The 14,928-nt window shown below is 43.8% G+C and overlaps 1 protein-coding gene across 1 annotated transcript in view; it reads right to left on the reverse strand.

Annotated features, from left to right (window-relative positions):
• Positions 1-14,928, reverse strand: part of RALGPS2 (Ral GEF with PH domain and SH3 binding motif 2) — a 260,231-nt gene that overhangs the window by 177,582 nt on the left and 67,721 nt on the right. Inside the window, exon 6 of the mRNA XM_065408804.1 lies at positions 6,474-6,563. Within this exon, the coding sequence (XP_065264876.1) occupies positions 6,474-6,563 (90 nt within the window). The remainder of the gene's footprint in view (positions 1-6,473; positions 6,564-14,928) is intronic.

The raw sequence follows: 14,928 nt of genomic DNA on the forward strand, positions 1-14,928 counted from the left end.
TGTGTCGAGGGTGCTTTTGGGCGCCTGTCGTCATCCGTCCGTCACTCACGCCCTCCCTCCCTCCCTCCCTGAAAGCGCCGGTGGGAAATCAGTTCGCGCGCTTTTCTGATTACTGACAGCGCGGACGCCACAGCAGTGCGAGCATGGATCCCGCTGCGACCATCGCTGCAGTTGTGGCAGTTCTCAACGCCTCGCAGCTTCTCCTCCACCTGTACCAGAGGCAGCTGCAGATCAATCATGAGAGGAGGCTACGGCACCACCGTGACGGCATGAAGTCGGACACTAGCTCCGACCTCTCTGAGAACATGAGACCCAGCGCCCAGGACATCTCGCTGTCACTGGGTCTTGTTGATACTGTTGAACGGCGATTCTGGGCCCGTGAAACAAGCACAGAATGGTGGGACCACATAGTGCTGCAGGTCTGGGATGAATCCCAGTGGCTGCGCAACTTTCGCATGCGGAAGGGGACTTTCCTCGAACTGTGTGAGTTGCTGTCCCCTGCCCTGAAGCGAAAGGACACCCGGATGCGGGCAGCCCTGACTGTCCAGAAGCGAGTGGCCATAGCCCTCTGGAAGCTCGCAACGCCAGACAGCTACCGGTCCGTCGCTAACCACTTTGGTGTGGGCAAGTCTACCGTGGGGGTTGCTGTTATGCAAGTAGCCAGGGCAATCGTCAAGCTACTGCTATCTAAGGTAGTGACCCTGGGAAACGTGGAGCTCATCAGAGATGGCTTTGCCGAGATGGGATTCCCAAACTGCGGTGGGGCTATAGATGGGACTCACATCCCTATCCTGGCACCGGACCAACAGGCCAGCCAGTACATCAACAGAAAGGGGTACTTTTCCATGGTGCTGCAAGCACTGGTGGACCATCGGGGACGTTTTACCAATATCTACGTTGGATGGCCTGGCAAGGTTCATGACGCTAGGGTGTTCAGGAACTCTGGTCTGTATAGACGGCTGCAGGAAGGTCTTTACTTCCCGGACCACAAAGTAACTGTTGGGGATGTGGAGATGCCTACAGTCATCCTCGGGGACCCTGCATACCCGCTAATGCCCTGGCTCATGAAGCCCTACACTGGCGCACTGGACTCAGGGAAAGAACTATTCAACTACCGGCTCAGCAAGTGCAGAATGGTGGTGGAGTGTGCTTTTGGCCGTCTCAAGGGGAGATGGAGAAGCCTACTCACTCGCTGTGATCTCAGCGAGACCAATATCCCCATTGTGATAGCTGCTTGCTGTGTGCTCCACAATTTGTGTGAGAGCAAGGGGGAGACCTTTATGGCGGGGTGGGAGCTTGAGGCAAATAGCCTGGCTTCTGATTACGTCCAGCCAGACAGCCGGGCGATTAGAAGATCCCAGCGGGACGCGCTGTGCATCAGGGAGGCTTTGAAAGCCAGGTTCCTGACTGAGCAGGGTCTCCAGTGACTGTTCACTTTGTGGACACAGATACTGAACCTGCCCCCGTTTCTTTACCCAGTTACTGTTGACTATCCTTCCAAGTTACATACCCCCTTCCCCACCTTCCCAACAAATAAAATCTGTTCCGTTTTGTTACTGAACAAGGTTCTCTTTCTTACTGTTTTCGCGGGAATGTTTTAAACCGGGGACGCAGACTGTGGCGGGGGGCTGGTTTATTGTTTTGATGCAAATGATGCTTCTAAACTCCGGGAATGACAGGCTCCGCAGTGCTGGATTGGTTGTTTCAACGCAGCCTGCCAGCAGTCCTGGGCGGGACTGCATGTATGTGTCGGCCAAGTGACTTTCTGGCAGGGGGCGGAGGGTAACAGATCCCCTGCTGCGTGGCTCTGTGATCCAGGATAAGGACCGCGGCAGAAGATCTGTAACTGCCCTCCCCCGCCACAAAGTCACAGATCAACCCCCTCGCACCCCAGAACATGAAAACCGCCTCCCAGACTGACCAGGGTAACTGGTGACTGTACTGTGTATGTGTCCTGATGCTGGACCTGCCCCCGCCTCTGTAGCCTGCTACAGGTGACTGTCCTGTCCAAGTAACAAACCCCTTCCCCCCCTTCAGACAGAATCCCCTCTAAAAGACACTCTCGGAAACAGTACTTAACAGAAACAGATGTTTTATTATGAACCGCACATGAAAAGGGGGGGAGGAAACTTGGACGTGGGCTATTGTGAGATGGGTAGGAAAGGGCTTTTCAAACTTTGGAACGAGAGCCTTCCATTGCTGCAGCAGTGTGCAGGGGCCGACTGAAAGTTTTAACGGCCCTTGCCGCCCCTCCTTCTTTGGACTTTTGGTGAGGGGGGTGTGGGACTTGGTGGCGGGGGAGGGCGGTTAGAGATAGACAGCAGCAGGGCTCTGTCCTCCTGCCTCCGGTCTTGCAGAACATCCACTAGGCGCCGGAGCGTCTCCGTTTGCTCCCTCATTAGTCCAAGCAGGGTTCGAGTAGCCTGCTGGTCCTCCTGGCGCCACCTCTCCTCCCGTTCCATGACTGCTCTGTGCATTTGTGACAAGTTCTCCCTCCACTGTGTCGTCTGGGCTGCCTGCTCTCGTGAGCACTCCATAAGTTCATAAAACATGTCTTCACGCGTCTTTCTCTTCCTTCTCCTAATCTGCGCTAGCCTCTGGGAGTGTGATGCCAGGCTGGGTTGGGAGACAGTCGCAGATGTGTCTGTGGGAATGGGAAAAAGGGAGTAAATTCCTGAGACAGATAAATGAAGTTGCTAACAAAGAACATAGTCTTTCTCTGTGAACAACACCATGCACTGGACCTTTCACATGCGCACACAGGACAAGGTCGAATTTTCGGCCCTCGCCTTCAGTGCCTGGGGTCTTGCAGTTGCGATCAGAGAAGCGTGGCAGGACACCTCTACTTTTGTTGCAGGAAAACATGGTAAGCCGTAGACTTGTGGCAGCTTAAAAATGTAATAGTAGCACTGGGCTCCTTTCGCACTGAATGCAAGGCCACTCTCTGCTGGCAGCAATCAGGGAAGCATGAGCTCTGCCCCTGTCCCACCACCTCGCGGCTGTCCCCGGGAAAGATCACTGTATGCTGCCCCTCTGCCGCCTCCACCGCGTGGCTGTAAAGCAGTCCCAATACTAACATTCCCCTCCCTAATTTAAAGCAGGGCGTCATGTGCGATATAACTCTAATGAGGATCTCGGAGAGCGAGAGGGGAAGAATGCTTCGGGAGACCATGCAGAGGCCAGGGCCGTATGCCGCCATGCTGTGCCGTGCCATGATCCCAGACTACTTACTGGACTCATGGCGTGGGAACGTGTGTTACCACGGTGGACCAGTTATGTTAAAATTACATGTTTAGATGTTTAAAGCACTCACTGCTTGATCCTTCCCCTGATTCGGTGTCCGGGGTAACGGCTGTGGATGGTTGGTAGGGGATCTCGGTAAGGGTGATGAAGAGCTCCTGGCTGTCGGGGAAATCAGTGGTGCAAGCGCTGTCGACTGCCTCGTCCTCCTCATCTCCTTCCTCATCTTCCCCGTCCGCTAACATTTCCGACGAGGAACCGGCCGTGGACAGTATCCCATCCTCTGAGTCCACGGTCACTGGTGGGGTAGTGGTGGCGGCCGCACCTAGGATGGAATGCAGTGCCTCGTAGAAACGTGATGTGTGGGGCTGGGATCCGGAGCGTCGGTTTGCCTCTTTGGTTTTTTGGTAGCCTTGTCTCAGCTCCTTGATTTTCACGCGGCACTGCGTTGCATCCCGGCTGTATCCTCTCTCTGCCATGGCTTTAGAGATCTTCTCGTAGATCTTTGCATTCCTTCTTTTGGAGCGCAGCTCTGAAAGCACGGACTCATCGCCCCACACAGCGATGAGATCCAAGACTTCCCGATCAGTCCATGCTGGGGCCCTCTTTCTATTAGATTGCACGGCCATCTCTGCTGGAGAGCTCTGCATCGTTGCCAGTGCTGCTGAGCTCTCCACGCTGTCCAAACAGAAAATGAGATTCAAACTGCCCAGACAGGAAAAGGAATTCAAATTTTCCCGGGGCTTTTCCTGTGTGGCTGGTCAGAGCATCCGAGCTCGAAGTGCTGTCCAGAGCGTCAACAGAGTGGTGCACTGTGGGATAGCTCCCGGAGCTATTACCGTCGATTTCCATCCACACCTAGCCTAATTCGATATTGCCATTTCGAATTTAGCGCTACTCCTCTCGTTTTCGAGGAGTACAGAAGTCGAATTTAAGACAGCTCTATGTCGAATTAAATAGCTTCGTGGTGTGGACGGGTGCGGGGTTAATTCGATGTAACGGCGCTAAATTCGATATAAACTCCTAGTGTAGACCAGGCCTAAGTATCAACAACACAAGATTCTTCCTGATTTGAGTGGAGAAATCTGCAGAGTTTTCCAGGGATTAGAATATAATTTGTGTCACTTCACAACCAACAACAGGGAATTGCGTGTTAATAAAAATGCTGGAGTTATGAATATTGGCAGGCAGGTAAAGTACCAGTAAGTACTTTCCACAAAGCTGACAAAGGTGCATTACATGCCTGGTAATAGAAGGTGCTTTAGAATAAGCACGCTTCCTGAAGCTAACATTTAGCTCAGGGTTAATGTGTTATAACAGATTAAAGACTCAAGAACTACTTTCAGTAAATTTTGTGCGTTTTACTATTAAACACAAATCTCAATTCCATGGCTAAAGCAAATGATAAAATGTAGTGGGCTTCCACAATTATCTCAAAACTGCAGACATTTCAGAGAGGGAGATCTTGGCAGAATATTGCATACAGTATTTCAGGCTGTGTCTCAGTGGCTGTAATACAACAACGAATTGAAAATAAGTGGCAGTTCAGTTATGGTATTTACAAGTGCTAACTGGGCAAGATTTTCTGAAGACAGAACAAGGTATAAATTGAATCCCTCCTAGCTAATGAGGTCCCTTTTACCATCCACCCAGGCAAATTCACTTACAGGAAGGTCAGGTGGAGTTTCCACCATTGCCCTCCCTTAGGGATTTCCATCAGAAAAGAGAAGCTTTAATTACCCAATGGGAAATATATAGGAGTACTGGAGCCAAATCGGCTTCAAGTTGGTGCTGAATGTGTGCACACCTAACATCCCCTGACCAGGTCCTTTTTTCAATCAGCCATTCCAAACTTCTGTACTATTACTGATCTCCTGCCATAACCTCCCCAACTCCTGGTTGACCTTTGGGGACCTTTGCCTAGTTCTATGACAGTTTCTCCAGATGTAAACAGGGGAGTGATTCTAGCCATATATTTCTGTTAAAGAGTGCAGTCAGGAACAGAACAAAATCTTTTTAATGTTACTACTTTTTAATAAAATTTCAGTTAAAATAGATCCTAGAGGTTTTATCCCTTTTCTTTCTCCTAATCTTATTTTTCAGGGCAAAATTTAAGGCATTAAATAGTGATGAAGACTATATAAGGACCTGAATAGAAAAGGCATGCCCAAACCCACTTGCACACAACTCTGACAAGTTTTAACTGACAAAACCTACATCACTTCAACCCCAGTAACACTGTTAAGAGACATACAAGGGTTTGAATTCTAAACAAGTAGAATTCTAAAACCCTGTCCCCGCCCCTCTGATTTTTTTCCAGATGGATGCTAAGATCTATGGGGGGAAATGTGGGAACCTAATGCTTGGGATAGCTTCCATCACCTAGATATTGTAGTGATAGGTGCTATAAGAAACCATGAAGCAGAGAGACAGGGAAGAGAATAGGAGATCTTCTATCTTGCCCTCAAAACATTTCATAGTACTTTGTAGGGAGCTGTCTAGAGCTTCGCAGGGAACTCAGCCCCATGCAGAGGTTGCACAATGGAAGAGTATTCACACAAGTAACAACAGGATTTGTACATGGATGATTAGCTAATGTATTGGAACAGGCAACATTAATATGAGATGAGGGAAACATGGCTAGCGGCTGCTTGATCTACTACACCTTTACTCAAAAAAATATTTTTGAAATTGTATTACACCCAAAAGAAAGTATTTCATACCAGACAGATTGATATTAGCCATAACATTATTACTAGAAGAAAAGAGGTCTCAGGCCCTTTCCTTCCAAGCAGCAAAAATAAACAATGTATTTTAAAGAACAGCAGCCAGAGCAAAGTAAAATATTCAGAGCCTGCAAATAGCGACAGGTGCTTAATTCAGATTATCCAATAAAATGGGAAATAAATTATACTGATAGAAAAATAAAATTAGTAAACATTAAAATTAGTAAAAATTAATTAGTAAATTATTTGAAATACAGCATCTGAAAGCATTTTCTTAAACCAAGTAAATTTTTCTTTAGGCATATAACTCCAGTTCTGGAGCTTTGGTCTGTCACCCTTTCTGCTGATGTTGTCACACTGATGAGGCCAAACACTACCACATGTTAACAGACACCACTGCAGCCAAATGGAGTGTTAAACAAATATTTATCCACATGCATTTTTGAAAGGGTGAACTCGCATATAAAAGTTACAGCATATCAAGTCCCAAAACAAATAAAGTCTTACCTTAGCAGTTTTAATATAGTGGCTCAAAACTTCAGCTCTTATTTTTAAAGTTTGTGCATGAAGAATCTCTCTAACGACCCAGAAGCTTACCTGAAAAAGAAAATTCACCTAGTTTTAAAACACATAAAAAGGCAGTTAAAGCAAGTATGTTTCATATATGAAGTGAAAACATTAAATACATTAAAAACTACATCAAAGCAAATATCATACTTACAGTAACTTTGTAAGTTAGGAAATGCAAAAGTTAACATTGCTATAAAAATCTTAACTGACCCAAACTGCACATAATACTTATTAAATAAATTAACTTAAAAGCCTTAATTCAAAACACTTCCCTATATGCAAAATGTGACTACATTAATATTGCTCTGAGATCCTGAACTTTCGAATTTCCTGACTTTAATATTTGAAGTTTACAACTTTAAGTTGAATTAATGTAGATATTTGCATTTAATTACATTAGATTTTAAAAACATTATAGCTAACTATAATATGAAGTTTTAAATTCTATTATATAAACTCTATAAACTGCAAGACCTACAACAGCTACAACAGATAAACAAAAATTCTGCTTATGAAGTTATGCAATTGTGTTTTTCTGTGATGCCAGAGAATTTAAACTACACTATTCTGAATTTAGAGGGAAAATATCATTTTGATACTATAGAATTATGAATTTAACCACTATGAAACTGTATAACTCCACAGTACTTCAGGCAATAACATAACTAAAAACTTGCAGTTAAAAAAAAAAGTGTGTTGCATGCATACACCGATTTTTAATTCCTATTTTCTCATTTGAAAGTTGTTCCTAAACCTTTCCTCCTCCCCCACAAAAGCTAGCCTTGCCCTCATAGATTTCTTCACTGAGGGCTAACCATGTATGAAGGTAAGCTTTAAAGTTCTGCTGTTTGAGGTAAGTGTATGTAGAAAGCCTATTTTTAAATGGAGAAAGTACTGAATATGTTGTGTGTAAACGTCCCAAAAACATTCACTTTTGAGCTGAGACCTGGCTTGAGTTCAGTTTAGGCTCCACTGAAATCAATAGCAAAACTCCCACTCTCTTAAATGGGGCCAGGATTTCATTCCTAGAGTGGAAAGTTTCAGTTCCAAGGCAAAAAGAAAATCTGAGACAGTTATGAATGGACATAAGTGGATACAATAAAAGTTGAACTGCAACCTTAATTACAAGTTTACATTACTACAAAGTGATATGGTCTGATTTTCAAAGGTACTGAGCACTAGCAGCTTACATTAACTTCAATGGGATTTGTGGATGCTCAGCACTTCTGAAAATCTGACCAATAATATTTAAACTAAATCAAGGCCTAATCTATACTCTAGGTTCCACAGTTTGATGTCTTGTCATTGCTAGATAAGCTGATATTTACAAGTAATTTATACTATAAAATGTCCTTGTTAAAGTCTTATAAGATTCACAAATGTTATATTTTTAATATACTGCAGTAGAACCTCAGAGTTACGAACACCAGTTACGAACTGACCGATCAACCACACACCTCATTTGGAACTAGAAGTACACAATCAGGCAGCAGCAGACACACACACAAAAAAAGCAAATACAGTACTGTGTCAAACCTAAACTACTAAAAAAAATAAAGGGAAAGCAACATTTTTCTTCTGCATAGTAAAGTTTCAAAGCTGTATTAAGTCAATGTTCAGTTGTAAACGTTTGAAAGAACCACCATAACATTTTGTTCAGTTACGAACATTTCAGAGTTACGAACAACCTCCATTCCCAAAGTGTTCGTAACTTTGAGGTTCTACTGTAGTAAGATTATATACTATATAGCAGGGGTGGGCAAACTTTTTGGCCCGGGGGCCACATCTGGGTATAGAAATTGTATGGTGGGCCATGAATGCTCATGAAATTGGGGTTGGTGTATGGGAGGGGGTGAGGGCTCTGGCTGGGGGTGCAGGCGATGAGGGGTTTGGGGTGTAGGAGGGTGCTCCAGTCTGGGACTGAGGAGTTTGGTGGGCAGGAGGGGGATCAGGACTGGGGCAGGGGTTTGGGGCTGGGGTGGGGGTGGGGGGTGGCTCAGGGTGCAGGCTACGGGCAACGCTTACCTCAAGCCATGGTTCCCAGCCAACGGGAGCTGCAGGGGGCGGTGCTTGGGGTGGGGGTAGCGTGCACAGTGGAGCCCCCTGGCTGCCCCTATGTGTAGGAGCCGGAGGGGGGACATGTCGCTGCTTCCAGGAGCTGCGTGGAGCGGCCCCCAACCCTGCTCCCTGGCTGAAGTGCCGGAGAGGAGCAAGCCCCAGATCCCGCTCCCCCCAGTGGTAGCTCAAGGGCTGGATTAAAACGGCTGGCGGGCCAGATGCGGCCCTCAGGCGTAGTCTGCCCACCCCTGCTATATAGTGTGAAGTCTACAACAACTGTGTTACTGGAACATTCTTTTTTAAAGTGTGGCTGCTACCAAATACAACATATCTAAAATTGCATTAACATTTCAAGCTTTCACTTTAAGTATTTAAAAATTAAAATAAAATTGACAAAGTTTTAATATAAAAAAAATAAAAATACTTTCTAGTCATGACGAATTAGCAAGTGAAAGCTGATGTACCTTATCTTGCAACTTTTTCTTTGTTACACTGTTAAAAATGCTGAAAAAAGATCAAGGTTTAGCAGGATGTAATGCAACTGCTGTTTACAGAGTTCTAAAAAATAAACACTATAGACGCATTCTCTGCTGCATTACTCCTCCCATCCCCAAACTTGTACTGCTTCTTCAACTTCTGAGAAACTAAAATTATTTCTTGCAGACTCTGGCTGGATGTATAACCAGACACTATCCCTGTGTCTACTTCCAGTAAGAAAAAACCTTGTTTATCCTATCTAACCTCACACTGTGCAGTTTTACAGTTCCATATTTGTTTATACAGAACAGCACCAGGAGAGAGTCAAGTCCCTAAAGTACTGTATTCTTGTTGAAGTCACAGAAATTTGGTTAGAACTAAACGCACAATCATGGAGCAAAACAGCTCTTTGACATCATTCTGGTATCAAACGAAGGTTCAGAATCAGACATTTATATTCCAAATACTACAAAACTGTGTAATACCTAGAGGAGCATTACATACGGAGCTCAATTTTCAATAATTTTTAAGCAAACTGGTTACTGATAAAACACTGCTCTACAGCCAAAATGCTTCTGAAATAAATGTAGTCAAACTTTACTAATTTGGGGTCACTGAGAACGAAAATGATGCTTAAAATTGTTGATTGGCTCTAGTTTTCAAGATATGCTATTGGGTCAGTATATACGACCCTTGACTTGGGAATGGCGGAGGATAAGTGAGTTATAAAGGGAAGGGATCTCAATTTAAACCAGAAATGACTAAAATACATCTTTGACTGGATCTATGAATAAATCTATGACTGGGTTTGGACAGTACTTGCTTTTTAGGCAAAACAATGAATGATGCAATCTGAAGCTGGTATTGCGTCATACATGATATGAATTGCATCATGTTATTCCTAGAAGTCATGGATGATGCAATCATAACAAAGCTTACATCACTCTGCTGAACAAATTGCCCTATATCAGCTCTAGAAATCATACAGTGTCGTGCTCTCTTATTTGTCAGTGTTTGATTTTGCAAAGGGACACATTTCTGTTTAGCCAAAGTGAGCGGAGATGCCTCGTACTTGTGTGAACAGTGCAGATAATTTCTGCTATGTTTGTGGTGAAATGACTTTTGCATCACAAAAGCGCAGTATAACCACTATGGTTAAGAAAGCCTATCACCTTTATTTTGGCTGCAAAATTGGAGATCAGGACAAGAGGTGGGCCCCACACATATGCTGCAACACTTGTGCAACAAATCTTCGCCAGTGGTTGAACAGGAAAAGGAAATCTATGCCTTTTGCAGTGCCAATGATTTGGAGAGAGCCAACAGATCATACCAGCAATTGTTACTTCTGCATGGTGCCTCCAGTTGGGAAAGGTGTGTCAAAGAAGAAAAAGTGGACTGTGCATTATCCAAACATTCCATCAGCTATACGCCCAGTACCCCACGGAGAAGGACTGCCGGTTCCTGATGCACCAGAATCATTCTCACTTGAGTCAGACGAGGAAGAGGAAGAGGATGAAACTTCTGGTCCTGAACCATCAATGTCACAGGACCCACATTTTCTCCCATCCTCCTCCTCTGAACCACACCTCATAACACAAGGTGAACTGAATGACCTTGTCAGGGATTTGGAACAAACCAAGAGTAAGGCAGAGCTGTTGGGCTCCAGACTACAGCAGTGGAATCTCCTGGCAGGTGATGTTAGGATTTCCATGTTCCGTGACCGTCAAAAGGATCTTGTCCCATTCTTCTTCATGGAAGGTGATCTTGTAGCCTGCAACAATATCGATGGTGTGATGGCAGCCCTCAACATCGTTCACGATCCAGGTGAGTGGAGACTGTTCATTGATTCATCGAAGACGAGTTTTAAAGCTGTTTTACTGCATAATGGCAATGTTTTGCCATCAATTCCAGTTGGTCATGCAGTCTATATGAAGGAAACCTATGACAACATGAAACAACTTTTGAGGTGCATAAACTATGACCAACATCAGTGGCAGCTTTGTGGCGATTTGAAGGTTGTTGCTCTCTTGCTTGGTCTGCAGACTGGATACACAAAGTAGTGCTGTTTTCTCTGAGAATGGGATAGTTGTGCAAGAGATTCCCACTACATCAAGAAAGATTGGCCACTCCGACAGTCATTGGAGCCTGGAAGGAAAAGTGTTCAGCATCCACCACTTGTTGAATCAAGGAAGATTTTGTTACCACCCTTACACATCAAGCTGGGTCTGATGAAGAACTTTGTCAAGGCCATTAACAAAACACAAGCAGCTTTCAAGTACCTCCGTGGAAAATTTCCAAGGTTAAGTGAAGCTAAGATAAAGGAAGGTGTCTTTGTTGGTCCTCCGATTCGTGAACTTCTTCGAGATGATGCATTTGACCATGCACTGCGTGGCAAGGAAAAGACGGCATGGAAAGCCTTTCAGTTAGTGGCAATAAATTTTCTCGGAAACAACAAGGCAGACAACTACAGGTTGTTGGTGGAAAACCTCCTCAAGGCATACAAAAGCCTTGGTTGCAACATGTCACTAAAGATACATTTTTTGCACTCTCATCTAGATTTTTTTCCACCGAACTGCGGAGCCGTGAGCGACGAGCACGGCGAGCGATTTCACCAGGACATTGCAACAATGGAGAAACGCTATCAGGGCAAATGGAGCCCATCAATGCTTGCAGACTATTGCTGGACAGTGACAAGAGATGCTCCATTTAATGAATACAAGAGACAAGCCAAGAAGCGCCGAGTAGACACTGAATAGGACTAAACTATGTACATAATAGTTTTTTGCCTTTTGTTTCATCATAAATTTTATTTATATAACCCTTTTGCTGATTTTTAAAGTGTTACATAAACAGGACAGGTGAAATATCATGTAAAGCAACCATAAACACATGAAAAGACCTAGGTTTACAATTTATGATTAAAACTCTATCTACACAATATACATAGACATAAAATGTAAAAACTTAAATATCTTAGAAACAGTAGCCAATCAGTTGTTTTAATTGTCATATTTGAATTCAGCACATCAAAATACATAATAAATAGCACATTTTATCTCTGAAGCAGACGACTTCTCAAAAATTGTAGACCAGTGTAATTGGAGGTGGGAAACACAGCAGCGGTTTCAAACCAGTCCCACCAAGTGAGTGCAGATAAGCTTGCTGATGAAGGGGAAGGGAGCTCGTTAAGCACATACATGCAATTTATAATAATTTTTTTGCCTTTTGTTACCCAAAACCTCATCTTCCTACCTAAACCCCCTTCCACCATCATTCCCCATTTTAAAATGGTGCCCATCTCATCCGCAGATTTACAGAACAAAGGCATTGACTTTTGATTGCTTACTTTAGTAGTATAATGTCAGAAAATAAAACATTAGGGAATAAATTCAAAGAAATTAGAAAGGCAATCTGATTACACAGTCCACATCAGATTAGTGTCAGAAAGTAGACTCAGTGTCCACTTTTCAATTCTTTGGTTTACTAGGCTAGACGGGGGGGAGGGGGAGGAAGCGTACTTTGTTTATCTGAATAAGGGCATCCCTTTTATCCTCGAGAGATCTAAATGAAGCTTTCGTGGAGATACTCTGCAATCCTTTCAAAGATTTCTAGTTATGTGATGCCTTGTTTCTTCCCCGGTGACAGGAGACTTTCCTATGCTACTCTGGGATGAGTTTGATTAGCTCTATTGCAGTAAACAGGCCAGCAGCATATGGGCCCAGGCAGCTTTGGGACACCACCCGCAGCTGGGTTCTCTGCACCTGTGACAATCAGGGTCCAAACACGCCACGGGGAGAATAGGGAGTTTGACCCCAAAGAATAGGCAGTTGAATCAATAGATTATACACAACTTTATTATATTATAAAAGGCGAGTAAGATTTTTTATGAAAGCTTGTAATGTATTAAACTTAATGGTCATTAGGAGATATGTATGAAGAGTGTGGTTATGAATGTATGTATTAGTGTACATAGAAAACCATGCTCACGATTTGTGGTGCAGTCAGGCAAAGAGAGGCTGCCTCCCTAACCAGACGATACTAGCTAAAAGCACCTAGAAAAATTGTACAACCCAGGAAAAGACATCCTGGCTAAAGTTTACCTATCCTGAATATCCGTGCAGAGGGGAAGACCTTTTAAAAAAGGAGACTTGAAACTGAGGTCTTCTTACAGATACAGAGCTGTAGGGATATACAAATTTGGATCCGCATCCACAATAAATAACTTGTATCTGACCCGCGATCCGCACCCCACTTTCATATGTATCTACATCTGCTCATGCACCAGCACCCTATCTCACTGTACCTCTCAGGAGGAGCATCAATATGCATGCATCAATACTGTATAAGGAAGATATATGGCTTCATAAATGCACACACTTGCTATATTATTTTAAACAGGCATCAGAACAAATAGCATTTTACATACAAAAATAAAATAAACATCTCAAGTCAATAATACTCAAAATCACAAACTGAACTATAAAATAAAAAGTTGGGCGCCTGTTTAGCTTGTGACTTATACCAGCCCTGAATTGCGGGACTTCGTCTTAGATGTCTCTCGGAACAGTTGATTTTCTTTGAAATATTACTGTGTAAAACCATTAAATCATCCACAGTTCCTGGCTAAAGTGAAATTTGATTCTCATTAACTGTGCAACCAGAGACTGAGATGGCTCTCTCGGAGGGTACCCTGGATGCAGGGACGGTGGAATGCACAAACCGTGCAACTCGACTGAAAAAAGAGGAAAATTGTGCTTCTGTTGTCTCCACCACTCCAGCAGCTGCACATCTTCATTCTTTGTCAGCATCAGGGTGACATACTTTGACACTTCATCATCATCATTTCCACACTCGTTATTCGAATCCTCAAACTCTATGTGACAATTTTTTCTCCTTTGGTAATGTAGTCTATGTAGCTGACAAAAGAAGCATAAGATTCATTGCAGCAATATTTTTCTTCATGCAATGAGACAAGCTTCTTGGTTTCTTGATAATCTTCCTGTCTCTCTTCTTCAGTGAAAACATTTCATCCCCTTCGTTCGCAGGTGTAGGAAAACCGCTACTCTATGCATAGGTCTAATTTCAAATTTTTCCATGAGACATTGCAAAGCTTTGACTTAAGACTATCTTCATCAGTGGTAGAAGGATGAAGATGCTTTTTCAGCCTTTTGTACCAAATGGGCACTAAGTGGAGACTGGGCTGCGATGACTACTCTAGATCAGTGGTCTCCAAACTTTTTTGATCGCGCACCCCTATCAGTAAAAAATTTTTGAGCACGCACCCCCTGCCTCGCCGGCTCTACCATTTTTGCTGAAGCAAAGGAAAAAAAGAAGAAAAAAAAAAAAAAGCTGCTCGGACTCCCGCCCGAACTGCCGAAGGAAAAAATAAAACACCACCACTCCTCCTACGGCGCACCCCCAAGAATCCTTTTGCGCACACACCACTTTGGAGACCACTGCTCTAGATGACTGCTCTAGTGCATCTGACACTTCTTTGAAGGCTAAAGGAACTATTAAGATGTTCAAGGTATTGTGGTCAATGCTATCAATGAGCTGAGTATCCCCATTTTCTGTCAAAATTGTATATATTCTGTCCCACTGCTCCCTGATTGTCTTAAACATGAGTAGTTTGCTGCTCCATCGCATTTCTACATCTCCTTTCAGAGATTTTTACAACCCGCTTTGAAGTACAGGCGGGTCTCATCTTACGCGCATTTAACATGCGCGAATTCAGCTTTGCGCGGTCGGCAAAAAGAAAACAAAAAAAAGAGAAAAATAACAATTTTAATACTGTACCTGTAGTGCGGGCGATTCCACTCGCCATTACACTCAATGTAATTTTGACTATACGCAATTT

The sequence above is a fragment of the Emys orbicularis genome, chromosome 8, assembly GCF_028017835.1.
Source record: "Emys orbicularis isolate rEmyOrb1 chromosome 8, rEmyOrb1.hap1, whole genome shotgun sequence".
NCBI classification, from domain to species: domain Eukaryota; kingdom Metazoa; phylum Chordata; order Testudines; family Emydidae; genus Emys; species Emys orbicularis.